General features: G+C 37.7%; 1 protein-coding gene across 1 annotated transcript in view; it reads right to left on the bottom strand.

Moving 5' to 3' along the window:
* RPF2 (ribosome production factor 2 homolog) overlaps positions 1-14493 on the bottom strand; it is a 60984-nt gene that overhangs the window by 25363 nt on the left and 21128 nt on the right. Inside the window, exon 7 of the mRNA XM_044674355.1 lies at positions 10319-10418. Coding sequence (XP_044530290.1) covers positions 10319-10418 — 100 coding nt within the window. The remainder of the gene's footprint in view (positions 1-10318; positions 10419-14493) is intronic.

The following is a 14493-nucleotide window of genomic DNA, read 5'->3' as shown; positions in this document are numbered from 1 at the left end:
TCCTTCTTTTCCCCCATCTTCCCTATCTCTGCTCTCCTTTTTCCCTTTTGCATCTCCTGGTTCCAACACTGATGCCAGAGGCTCTGCAGGCACTGGTTGGTCAGTTCTGCCATCTGGTGGCTGAATAAAAAACTACAGCATGACCCAGGAGAGGAAGTTTAATTTTCCTCACATAGTAACAAAAATCCTCTCTACAGGTAATTTCAGGACTGATGACACATGGTACCCTAGGCCTTTCAAATATCTGAAGACTCAGTAAGAACCAACAGTTTGACAGCTACTAAAAATCAATGTAATCGTAAACAACATGAATCCAAATGCAGAATCCAAGATTAAGGGCAGTAATAGTACCACTCCTGCTCAATACTAGGCTACAAGGAGAATGAGCAGGTCTGGACATCACACTGGCAAACTAAAGAGAATTCAGGAAAGCTCATCATGACAAAACTCACAACTTGCCCAAACTATTACAATCTACTCTAACATGAGCTGTATTTTTCTGCCTCCCTGCCTTTGCCCACACCACTCCCTAAGCCTAGGAAGACCTTTTCATCAATCTCTTCCTGCTTGGGAAGTCCTCTCCATCAACCTTTTCAACTGTTAAAATCCAGTGTAACTCAAATGCCACTTTTCCATTGAAACCATCACTGATTCTTCTGGGAAAGTTCCCTTAGATATACCAGATAATTCTGTTTTAATTCTAAAATCAAATGACAGATTTGTAAAGCACAGTGCCTGGCACCTAGTGGAGGCTTAATAAATGTTTACTCCCTTCCCCTTTCCCTACTCCTCTAAGATACAAAATTATATAATGAGTACATTATAGTTATCTATTTTAGTATCTTATCCCCTTACTAGAAAGTGAGTTCCATGAGGACAGGGAGCATATCTTGCCCCTTTATAGCTAACCTACAGAACTCTATACACAGAAGACACTAAATACAGGTATCTCTTCTACATTGTGACTTTCCCCCATTATAGTTCTGTTATATTGCAGATCAGCATAAGAAATTAAATGGGAATTTTTGGGGGGTTTTCAGAAGCTGCAGAAGACAAATAAACACTAGCAGACAACAGAAAGTTTAGAAACTCAGAAATGAATAAATTAGCCTAAGACCAAATACTTAATCTAAATTTTACAATAAGATACTATGAACACCCCATAAAAGAAAAAGAAAATTTCAGACTACTTCTCTGGTATGAAGGTTTCCAGATACCAGAGGCATCTTCACTCCTTTCCCCCATGATATGGAATGGATACTTGTATATGTTTGCTGATTATATCAGTGGAACTATTATTTCATTAAGGTTATTTCATCATTCTTATTCTACAAGAGTCTTTCTCATGTCTTTCCATAAGTCTTCTATAGAAGATGTGTCTAATGTACTAGAAGCCTTTCTCTAGAGTAATGCAGGGGCTAAATGTAATACAAGGGAATGGAGTGTAGAAGGTATAAGGCCAGCCCAAGGGGCCCTTAGGCAGATGTAGAAGTAGGTATGTGTAACAGGGGTCCTGCACCTAAGATGAATGAGAGCCAGATGAACTCTTACTAGCAAAACCCAAGACCCCTTTAAGATCAGGATTCTCTGCCTCTGCTCCTGGGAGTTGGAATCAATTCTATTGGACAGTTGGTGTAGTTTCCAGAAAGGAGGATGGGACTTCCTGAAACTAACTGTTTAATAAAAGTTTGCCAACTAGAGCTAATAATCTGATCTGACTGCTGGTGATACTTTGCCCTTGATAAAGGCAAAGGCAATGGCTTCAAAGATCTTTAAGCTTCAGGTTAAATGAGTTTATTTGTAATTAAAATATCAGGTAAAGGGAGTTGGAAGTGGATGAGGTAAGTTAAGATCTTGATTAAATAATAATCACTAAACTACTTTAGGAAAAACAGAAAGATCTTCTCTAGGTGCAGCAGTGTGAGGAAGCCTTGAGGGCAATCTCAACTCTGATACTCTTAGTTGCTGACCCAAGGCTGCCAAACCCGGGGTCAGATGGTGATGTCTTGATAGTAGAATTTGTCTCTTGTTTATAATATGGGTTGTTGGGTATGCCAAAGAGCTATTGAATTTGGCTTGCAATGGTAGTTGTTCCTACCTGCCTAAATAATCTACCCAAAAACCACCCTGACCACTTAGGGGCCCACTTTTCCACCCTTTTCCTCCCTAATCCTGGAGTTCAGAGCCAGAAGTGAAGTCAGAGGTCTGGGGACCCCTTTTTATACCTCACTCCAACTGTCACCCTGGTACCTAGCCTGGGTCCTCTGCCAGGTTCTGTTCTATATTGGCAACTGCCAGTTTACAACCCCATGAAAACATGGTTGCAGGATTTTATACACAACACTAGTACTTTTGTTTTTAACCCTTACCATCTGTCTTAGAATAGCAAGGGCTAGGCAACTGGGGTAAGTGACGTGCCTAGGGTCATATAGCTAAGAAGTGTCAGAAGCCAGATTTGAATCCAGGTTTTCCTGACTCTAGACCTAGAACTCTATCCACTGTGCTACCTAGTTGCCCCTTGTATTTCTTTTTCAACTCTTACCTTCCATTTTATATCAATGATGTGTATTAGTTCCAAGGCAGAAGAGTGATAAGGGTTAGGCAATGGGGGTTAAGTGACTTGCCTAGGGTCACATGGCTAGGAAGTATCTGAGGCCAGATTTAAACCTAGGACGTCCCTGCTCCTGGCTTTCTATCCACTGAGCCACCCAGCTGCATTCCCTGGTAGTTCTTTTAATATTTTGTGGCTATGAGTATAACACCTCAACCATTCATAAGATACTATCTCTCTCAATATATATGTCCCTCTTTTCTAATCAAGTATGTCTAATGTGCCACTTCTTGCACAACAGTCAACAATGGTGATAAGCTATAGTCTACTTATTCCCAACATGGCTCTTTCCAATGCCCTTTGAATTGCTAGCAATATTTAGTCTTTCTAAGAGAATGCTGGTCCATAACTGGCGGCCATATAACAACACTAACTGAGAAATAAGGGGATACAAGGTGCACAAACATGTATTTTTGGACATATTTGATGTATGGATGCTTTGCTTGACTAAGCTAAATTTTACAAGTTTTCCCTCCTTTCCCTAGGAAGAGAGGAGGTTAGTAATAATGCCAAAAAAAAAAAAAGGTGACCATTGAAACGATGAGAAACAAGTCCTGACAAGATGGTGGACTCCTCTCTTATATAAGTCCCTATAACGGAGTAAAAAGGAAAGGAAAGAAGAAAAAAAATTGAGTTAAGTTTTATGTTCTGAGCTTAAGCTCCCTTTCCCCAAATCCACGCCAGCAGGATATGAAAAGAACACATGAGAGGTTAGGCCTTTAAGAGGCTAACAGGTGAAGTTGCTTTACTTTTGATTGATTGAAATACATGTGAATGACTGGAGTTGTAAATTGCATTCCTATCAGCTGGCTAGATTTTAATTCTCTAGTAACAAGCTAATGGTGAATGAGGGAAGGGACCAATTCACATTAGAGACTAGAATAAAAAAGAGCCTGCATGTTCCCATTCCTTGTACTTGCTTGTTGGCTGTAACACTGGCTTTTGAGTACCCAACCCATTCTCAAGAGGATTAAGTGAAATAACTTTTGCCACATTAATGCTGAGTTCAAGATTCTTTTGGGTAGGTGATCATTCCTCTCAGAAACTTTTTCTTTTTAATGTGTAGAAAAGAACAGGAAGAAATTCAAAAAGAAGAACAGATAAGCAGGACAGTTTTGAAAGTAACATTATATCCTCAGATATGTCTCTAATACAAAATAATTAGAAGTAATATTTTTCTTCTTATTTTTTAATCCTTACCCTTCCATCTGTTTATTGTTTCTTAGGTAGAAGAGTAGTAAAGGGTAGGCCCGTGTTGGTGAAGTTGTGGCATGTGTACCCATGGTGTCCCTGAAGGGGCTGCTCCATTCCCCCTCTTCACCTTGTCTGAGGACATTTTTCACATGCCCCACTCTTCTCTGTCAGACCAATGTGAGTACTTTCTCCATCAGCTTTCTAGGTTAATACTAGGAGCTCACAGGTGGCTTGAGGGTGCAGTTTGGTCATGTAGTCTCTAAAGGTTTGCAAACACTGGACTAGGCAACGGGGATTAAGTGATTTGCCCAGGGCAACAGACTTGGGAAATGATTGAGGCCAGATTTAAACCCAAGACTTCCTGTCTCTAGATCTGACTCTCAAATCTACTGAGCCATCTAGCTGCCCCTAGAAGTAATATTTCTTAAACAAGGAAAAGGTCATATAATAAAATACAGGTCATATAATAAAATATAATAAAATACATATAATAAAATAACATTCTATTCCACCTAAAAGAATAGTATTCACTTAAATCTTCTAAAACTATTCAAATCCTTCTTTGGCCACTCTTTTCAAGTAAACCCAACCCCCGCCCCCCAATCAATACCCTAATCTCATATTAGCGAAGCTGTGGCATGGGTGCTGGGGTGGCAAAGAGAGGGCTGCTCCTTCTCTCTCTCCACAGGGCCTGAGGTCATTTTTTGCATGCCCCACCCCTCTATCCAGCCACTCAATGCAAGCCCTTCTTCCCTCAGCTCTCTGGGGTAATGTGGGGGCCTCACAGGCAGCTTGAAGTTGAACTTTGGGCATGTGATCTCAAAAACATTCACCAATGCTGCCCTAATCTCTTCAGAATGGGGGGAAAGGGCACTGCCCTTAAGTAGGTCATAGAACTTCTAGTACAGTGATGGCGAACCTTTTAGAAACTGAGTGCTCAAACTTCAACCCTCACACTGCATGTGAGTTTTCCCCTTACCCCCAGACAGGGGAAGGAGGAAGTGCTCCCATTGGGCTGCTGGGCAGAGGAGTGGGTGATGTGAGAAATGTCCTCAGAATAGTGGAGAGGGAGAGGGGAGCAGTCTCCCCCTCTGGCACACGTGCCAAAGGTTCACCAGCACAACTCTAATACCTTCAGGCAATGTCTGGAGTCCCTGCAACTGGGGAAGCTGAGCCTGGCAGATAACCTGAGTATGGGAGTTCTAAGCTGGAGCAGAACTAAAGTCAAGAAGTATCTACACTAAGTGGAACACACAAAAAATAGTGTGTCCCTAAGAGCATGGAGCCAACATGCCATTTAAGGTAGGGCAGATGGACACAAGATTAAAGCTTCCATGCCAGAAGTAATGGGGTTAAGTCCATAAGTACTTGTGGCACCTCTAGTCTATGGGAGAGAGACCCAATCTTAAAAAATAAAATAAAATTTAAATCTGGCCTCTATAAGGGCCTAGTTTTTGTTCTTGACCTTTCACATTCCTTTTTTTTAATTTATTTTTATTATTTTTAAAATTTTTTTTTGAATATTTCCCAATAGTTACATTTAATTTTTTTTTTCATTTTATAATAGAAGATTTTTCCACGGTTACATGATTCATGTTCTTACTCTTCCCTCTATCCACCTCCCATAGCCGATGCACATTTCCACTGGGGTTTTTACATGTTTGACCTTTCACATTCCTAAAAGGAAATCTGGAAAAAATCTGAGGTTGCAGAAATATTTTCATCTTTAGAATTTTCAGTTGAACTAAAAGGTTTTCTATATACTTCCACAATCATAAGGTAGTTTGGGACAAATAAAAGGAAAACCAGATTACAAAGGGTTGTAAAGTGAACAGATTATAGGTAAGGAAGTGCCTCAAGACTTGATGTAAAGACTCAGCATAATCCTGATGAATGGTTAAACAAAGTTAAACTAACCTTAGAGCTTCATTATCTCTAAGATGATCTTGCTGAAAAATATTTTTTTGGCTATTACAAACTATGAAGCAGAAATTTACTTACTGGAAAAAAAATTGATTTTGGACATTTTAAATTTGAGATTCCAGCAAGTCATCCTGGAAATATCAAGTAAGTAACTGGAACTGTGTTCAAACTCAGAGAAAACATAAAGATTGGAGGCATAGATTTGGAGTCACCTGCATCCTGGTGATATTTAGTGGGTGAGACCAACAAAAAAGAGAACTGAAGATAAGAAATAGGGGAGGGACTATAGAAGACCTTAAATGCCTACTTAAGGAATTTAGACTTGTAAAAGTGAAATTTGGGAGATGCCATCTTTAAGTATATATATGGATTTTCTGTGGACACGTGGAAATTATCAAACTACATTTCCCGTGGTCCAACGGGTGGGTTTCCGGTTCCAGTTCTTTGGAACAGAGGACAGTTTAAATCTCCGGGGTGAGGAGGAACTTCCTTTTTAGCTACGGAGCACATGGAGGTAACAATAATGGCCGGGGCGGCAGTTTTAAATTCTTACAAGCACGTGGTCTAATGACTTTATCAGCATGGCTTTAATTAAAATACTAATTTATATTATTATATCAGCCTTTATTATTTTTTACCTTAATAATTTTGGTAACCACACGGTCGAAATTTGAACTTTCAATCTTCCAGATAGTCTAACAATAGCCATGCTTTCTTTTTGGCCTTGCTCAGCTCTTTTGAGCACTTTTTTAAAAAGGAAAGTGGCTTTCCTTGCCATGCTTTTGCTAAAAGCAACAGCACGTTTTTGCCTCAGGTGGGACTCAGCCAGCCGGTCCAGCCCAAACCACCTTGGGAGGTCAGGCCAGTCGATTCTGGCTTTTGGCTTTAAAACTAAAATGCCAGAGCCCAGCCAGTGTGCCTCTGCCACTGATCTCCTGAACCCAGACCTGATCTCCATTCCTACCACTTCCTGACTACAAGCCTGCCAGCGTTCCTGCCTACTCTGATCTCCGCGCCGCTTTTCCTGACTCTCCAGAGCAGACCTCTTCTCCGATCCTGCCACTGGTGCTGCTAGTCCTGCTAGTCCCAGAACCCCTTTGCCAAGATCTCGATCTTCAGAGACTGCTTCAGCTCTGCTGATAAAGAATTTGGGAAGTATATTCCCCTTTCTCCCTATTTCTAGCCTTCCATGTGGTTCTCTAAAGACCTAATTTAGGCAACCCCCACCCCCACAAGCTCTACACGTGGTATTTTCTACAAAACTGACCTAAGCTTTTCTCTAACCCCAAGCCCATGTGGACCTAATTATTACTCTTGGGTGCATGGCCTATTCAAACTTTTGTGATTATTAAAAACTGAACTCAAGAGAAGAAATATTCACCCCCATACCTGCTCAGAACTTTGAACTTTAAAAAAAAAAAAAAAACAACTCCTTAAACTCAACAGAACTCAATCAAAAGAACCTTAAATTGAACCAGGGGTAGACTTTTAAACCTCGGAACTGAATGACTTTTAAAGAGACTTGTATCTTACTGCATTTTGCTAATTAGTTTTGTAAATTAATCTTGCTTATTTTGTTGATTTTCCTGTTGCACTGAATCATTTTAAGTTAATGAAATTTGTGGCTGCTAGATTAATTCTGTTTATGATTTTATTGTAACTCCCAAATAATGAGAAAAATCTATTAGAACTGGTAAGAGGTTTTGACCAGCTTGTTGATCTGATACTACTGGATTTATAGAAGCACATGTCTTTTAAAATTTATTCTGTCTTGGTAATTTAAAGAACCTTGAAGTTTCCATGCTTTGAGGATTACCTTGTAATTTTATAAGAGGTTTTACTTTAAATCCTTAAGAATTGTTGTCTTAAAGGATAAAGCTTTTATATATTTTATTATAAGAGAAATTATTGCCTAAAATTGGTAGAAGCATTTCCTACCCAGGATTTTTTTAAAAACAGGAAGCCAAGGAGCTCCTGTATATTCTTATCTGAGGATAATTTAGACCAGAAGGTTTCTTTTTTAAATATCAGATTTTGCTATGGAAGCAGTAACAGAATTTGTTGAGAAACTCTTAGCCAAGATTTAAAAGTTGTAACAAGTATATAATTTTTAAACATCATTGTTTATTGTTTTAAAATGTGCTATTGGAAATAATGGTACTCTATTTGAATGTGCATTGTGAATCTGCTATTTGTAAGATCCATTTACACTCACAGAATGAAAATCTCATTTTTGGGTAACATAACCCTTCTAGTTCTAAGATATATATATATTTTGATTTTTAAAACATTTTTTTAATTAGAGTAATTGATTTTTCCTTTTTCTCATCTTGTACTGGAAGTACATATATAATCATTATTTATCTTTTTTTATAAGCTTAATGCAAATACCTGAGCCTATAGGACTGTGATTTAAATGCCTCTCTGATTCCAGAAGGGAATATGAAAGCCGTTAATTCGTGCTAAAGAAAGCACATGGTCAGAGACTTGACTGACTAAAATCTGCATGGATTGCAGCAGCTCTATGCCAATATTTTAGGGCTTGGAAATTGGGGTTTGAGTCCTAGAGTCCCAGTCTTTTCTAAAACTTTAGAGGACGTGGGTCCCCTCGACTTAGATTCCTAGAAAGCACCTAAGATTGGTTACTTATTTGGCTCTCTTCCCTGAAAAGCTGATGGTAAATCAGATCAGAGAGAGACATTTCCTTTAGTCCTGGCCCTGAATGGGTAATTGCACACTGCTGAATTCACTTTAATTAGACCTTCATTCAAAGGTCTAAGTTTATTTCCCCTACATTTTTTGCACATTTTACATTTCATTCACAAGTTAATTTTTTTTCTTGAATTTTATTCTTTTTATTTTGCTATCCTTAGCTGACCTGAGGTACCCTTTTTTTTTTTTAAACCCTTGTACTTCGGTGTATTGTCTCATTGGTGGAAGATTGGTAAGGGTGGGCAATGGGGGTCAAGTGACTTGCCCAGGGTCACACAACTGGGAAGTGAGTACCCTTTTTAAAAAAAAAAAAAAAAAAAAAAGGTGTGTTTAAAATTTCCCTCAGGGGGATGGGATGTCTGTTAAGTTTTTTAAAATTCGATAATGTCAAAATATATGTATATTTAACTCTTTTAGGAGTAATTTCAGGGGGAATTGTATAAATCTTAGAAGAAAATGTATGTTTTGTAATCTATAATGTAAAGTTTAAATTCTTTTGAGAATAATTTCAGGATAAGGATCTTGCCATCTCCCCAGAATCCAGATGACAAACCTGTTTGGTGAAGACAGCATGAAGATATCTGAAAAGCCTTCACTGTGCCATGAAGACCAAATTTGAACTTTGGGGTGCAGTTGATTGAACTATGGGGAGTGGAAATTGAGTTGTATATATTGTTTTAATTGTACACTGTTATACCAATAGGGGACTGCCCCCAAATTGGTTTTTTGTCAATAAGGCTAGTTTTATCCATTTGTTTATCCATTTCTTTTATCCCCCAAATTCCTAAATTTTAGAAGTTGTCTATTTTTACAGGTCCAGCGAAGAAAAAGGGCTAACCTTTTTTTTTGCCAGCCCTCAGGGGGAATTGTAAAAGTGAAATTTGGGAGATGCCATCTTTAAGTATATATATGTATTTTCTGTGGACACATGGAAATTATCAAACTACATTTCCCATGGTCCAACGGGTTTCCAGTTCTGGTTCTTTGGGCGTGGGGACGCTTACGTCTCCACGCAGAGGACAGTTTAAATCTCCGGGGTGGGGAGAACTTCCTTTTTAGCTACGGAGCGCATGGAGGTAACAATAATGGCTGGGGCGGCAGTTTTAAATTCTTACAAGCGCGTGGTCTAATGACTTTATCTATCAGCATGGCTTTAATTAAAATACTAATTTATATATTTATATCATACTTTATTATTTTTAATCGTAATAGACTTTAACCTATAGGCCATGGGGCACAATTAATGTTTGTAAGTAAGCAGAGAACTTGTATTTAAAATTTTTAATTTAATTTTCTAATAGGTTTTTAACGTATTGGCCTAATTTTAAATGATTTTAAACATTAATTCCCAAAACAATAAACCATTCTTCATAATTTGTAGCAGAAGTCAATAACAAAAAACAGCAAAAGTATTTGTTAAAAAGAATTGATTTTGAGGTGAAAGGAAAGTATGTGAGGCCTGCTAAGGCAAAAGTGTTTTTAATAATCTGGGAGGGTGATACTAATAGACTGATAAAAGGTTTTTTAAAAGGGAGGGGAGGGGGTACAGGGACGAAAGTTAAAGAAAGGAAGGCAGGTGGGTGGCTCAGTGAATCTCTGAGAGCCAGGACTAGAGATGGGAGGTCTCGGATTCAAATTTGACTTCAAACACTTCCTAGGTGACCCTGAGCAAGTCCCTTAATTCTCATTGCCTACTCTTACTACTTTTCTTCCTTTGAACTAAAACACAGTATTGATTCAAAGACAGAAAGTCTAAGTTTAGGGAAAAAAGGCAATAGGAGAAGGAAAAGAAGAAAGATAATGAAGGGGAAAAAAGGCTATGTGGCTGGAAGTTGGTAGACTAAAACTTAAATAAAGAAGATTTGAAAAACCACTTACCAGTAAGAAGATTTTTCAATCTTCTATAGTCTTCACTTACATCAAAAGCATCACCAGCAAATATTAACATCGGTTTTGTTCCCTCAGGGCACTTGCTGTTCTATTAGAGAGAATTTTTTTTAAGCATATAAACCAGTGATGGTGAACCTGTTAGACTGCATGCCATGCCCCCCCAAATGCCATGTGCACCCCACACACCCCTAACCCAGGGAGGGGAGGGAGTAAGTGCTCCCACTGGGCAGAGGGGCGGATGAAGTAAAAAAATACCCTCAGGTGCAGTGGAGAGGGGGAAAGGAGCAGCTTCACCCCAGTCCTTCTATCTTTCTAGTAATGAACTCTGGCTGGTGACGGCTCACATGCCACAGGTATAGACTATTCAAGCCACTGATTGATTTTTAAAGCTGCCTAGCCTTCCACAGGATAAATTAAAGCTATAAAGGGTTCTTAGCTATCATAAGCATTTCTGTGAATATCTACAAAAGTGAATTCATGAATTTATTCCCAAAACTTTCTTCCTGTACCTCTTTACCTTCTGATATTCTAGATTATCTTAGACCAGTGATGGGCAAACTTTTTAGAGGGGACCAAAGGAAAGGAAATGCTCACCTGTCAGTCTGTTTCTAAGGCAACTCTTTCAAAGTTTCATTGTAATGTATCCTACTCATTATATTCATCAGATTAGGAATAATGTAGTGCATCGGGATAGAACATTTCAGGGGGGCACATCTGGCCTGCGGCCCATAATTTGCCCTTCACAGTCTTAGACCAATCATTCTGTCTTAGCTAACTTCCCTACATAAAATCTCTGATCAATCTTGGATATATGTCAGATCCCTCCTAAGCAGTTCTATCCCCTGTCTATCCTTGGGTATTTTATCTATAATAATGGTTTACTAAGAATGAAATAAGAGCTTTTTTATACTTAAATAACTGGAAGGATAGTAAGTTTTCACTGCTGTGCAGAATCAATCTAATAGTGTTAATGTACAGAATTGGTACTACAGCAAACTATAAAAGGATTACTTTGTATAAGCATACAAAATATAAAAATTCAGAGGAACAAGAATCTAAGATCTCAAAGGATATTGGGGGAGGGGAAATCACAATTCCAGACCTCAAAATAGTAATATAGAATGACAATCATCAAAATGAATGTGTCAAATTCAAAGAGAAATGGATCCTTTGGGTCACATTACATATGTTATATTTAGTATTAATTCTAAGACAGAAAGTAAAGGTTTTTTCAAAAAAGAAATGAAATACAGATAATCATGGAAAGACTGATATGAATTCATCAGAGCAAAAGGAGCAGAACCAGAAGAACATTGTACACAGAGACTGATATATTATGGCACAATCAAATGTAACAGACTTTTCTACTAGCAGCAACACAATGACCCAGGACAATCCAGAGGAATTTATGAGAAAGAACACTATCCACATCCAGAGTATTGGGAATATTATTGACAAGGATTTGGAATAGGTTTTGACAAGTTAAGTGGCAGGAGAGAAAAATTCTGTCAGATAGTCTTAAGCTTAGAAAAAACCTGTTGAAATTCTCAGGTGGGGGTTTCCAACTGACTTTCTGAGCTCTGAGGAGATATCTGAGGGTCTTGGGTTGAGCTTGGTCCAAGACACAGGCTGTCCTAAACACTCTGGGATTTTCCTTTAAAAAAACTTTGGAAATACCTGGATTGGCAATTGTTGGAAAAGAGAGGAGTGACTGTGTGGCTAGTGTTAAACCCTGACAAGAGAAGTATTAATATTAAAAATGATAAAGGCTTGTATAAATATATAAATTAGTATTTTAATTAAAGCCATGTTGATAGATAAAATCATTAGACCACGCGCTTGTAAGCATTCAAAACTGCCGCCTCCATAACGTCTCCCATTTCCTGGAAGCCCTACTCGCCAAAGAGACCACTCCCTCCTAACCCACGAGATTTAAGCGCTCCCCTGCGTCAAGACGTCGGAAACGGAAACCAGTTGGACCATGTTGGATCACGGGAAATGTAGTTTTATACATTTCCCAAATCCACTTTTTACAATTCCCCGTGAGGTCCGGCAAAAAAAAAGGTTAGTCCTTTTTTCTTCGCTGGACCTGTAAAAATAGCAACTTCTAAATTTTTCAGGAATTTTGGGGATAAAAGAAATAGATGAACAAATGGTTAAAATTAGACGCATTGACAAAAAACCAATTTGGGGGGCTGTCCCCCACTGGCATAACAGTGTACAATTAAAACAATACATACAACTCAATTTCAACTCCCCATAGTTCAATCAACTGCACCCCAAAGTTCAAAGTTTGGTCTTCATGGTACAGTGAAGGCTTTTCAGACATCTTCATGGTGTCTTCACCAAACAAGTTCTTTGTCTGGATTCTGGGGAGATGGCAAGATCCTTATCCTGAAATTATTCTCAAAAGAATTTAAACTTTACATTATAGATTACAAAACATACATTTTCTTCTAAGATTTTATATAATTCCCCGTGAAATTACTCCTAAAAGAGTTAAATAAATATACATATATTTTTACATTATCGAATTTAGAAAACTTAACAGATATCCCCGTGAGGTAATTCTTAAACACACCTTTTTCTAAAAAAGGTTATCTCAGGTCAGGTAAGGATGACAAAATACAAAGAATAGAATTCAAGAAAAAAGACGAAAAATTAACTTGTAAATGTAAAATGTGCAAAATCTAGGGAAAATAAACTTAGACCTTTTAATGAAGGTCTAATTAAAGTGAATTCCGCAGTGTGCAATTACCCATCCAGGGCCAGGACTTAAGGAAAATGTCTCCCTCTGATCTGACTTATCATCAGCTTTTTAGGGAAGTGAGCCAAATAAATAACCAATCTTAGGTGCTTTCTAGGAATCTAAGTCGAGGGGACCCACGTCCTCTAAAATTTTAGAAAAGACTGGGACTCCAGGACTCAAACCCAATTTCAAGCCCTAATGTATTGGCATAGAACTGCTATTTTGCAGATCTTAGTCAAGTCTCTGACCATGTGCTTTCTTTAGCACTATTAATGGCTTTCATATTCCCTTCTGGAATCAGAGAGGCATTTAAATCACAGTCCTATAGGCTCAGGTATTTGCTGTAGAATCAGAAAAAGGATAAATAATGATTATATATGTACTTCCAGTACAAGATGATAAAAAGGAAAAATCAATTTCTCTCATTAAAAAAATGTTTTAAAATTCAAAAATATATATATAGCTTAGAACTAGAAGGGTTGTTACCCAAAAATGAGATTTTCATTTTGTGAGTGTAAATGGATCTTACAAAAGGGAGATTCACAATGCACATTCAAATAGAGTACCATTATTTCCAATAGCACATTTTAAACAATAAACAGTGATGTTTAAAATCATATACTTGTTACAACCTGTAACCCTTGGCAAATGCTGTTATTGCTTCCATAGCAAAATGTGATATTTAAAAAAGAAACCTTCTGGTATAATCATCCTCAGATAAGAATATACAGGAGCTCCTTGGCTTCCTGTTTTTTAAAAAAATCCTGGATAGGAATGCTTCTACCCATTTAAGGCAATAATATCTCTTATAATAAAATATCTAAAAGCTTTATCCTTTAAGACAACAATTCTTAAGGATTTTAAGTAAAAGTTAAAAAAAATATCTCTTGTAAAATTACAAGGTAATATTCAAAGCATGGAAAACTTTCAAGGTACTTTGCAATTACCAAGACAGAATAAATTTTAAAAGACATGTGCTCTATAAGATGTTCAAAGGTGGTACATATAACCGCATTGTTTTTGATACAGTAAGCTTTAAGTAAATTAGGAAATATAATAACATCATAAGCAGAAACTTCATTAGTGTAAAATGATTCAGTGCAACAGGAAAATCAACGAAATAAGCAGGATTAATTAACAAAACACTAATTAGCAAAATACATTAAGATACAGTCTTTTTAAAACAGAAATAAAGCTCATTCAGTTCCGAGGTTTTTAAAAGTTCACCCCTGGTTTCAATTTTAGGTTCTTTTGATTGAGTTCTGCTGAGTTTAAGGGTTTTTTTTTTTTTTTCTAAAAGTTCAAAGTTCTTCCCCTGAGTTCAGTTTTTTAATCACAAGAAAGTCTGAATAGGCCGTTCGGCCGATAGGTCCACGTGGTGTCGTCCACATGGCTCGGGGTTAGTGGAGAAAAG

This window comes from Gracilinanus agilis, chromosome 4 (genome assembly GCF_016433145.1).
Source record: "Gracilinanus agilis isolate LMUSP501 chromosome 4, AgileGrace, whole genome shotgun sequence".
Classification (NCBI taxonomy): Eukaryota; Metazoa; Chordata; class Mammalia; order Didelphimorphia; family Didelphidae; genus Gracilinanus; species Gracilinanus agilis.
The sequence above is the reverse complement of the archived record's forward strand: the minus strand, read 5'-3'. Positions and strand labels throughout refer to the sequence as shown.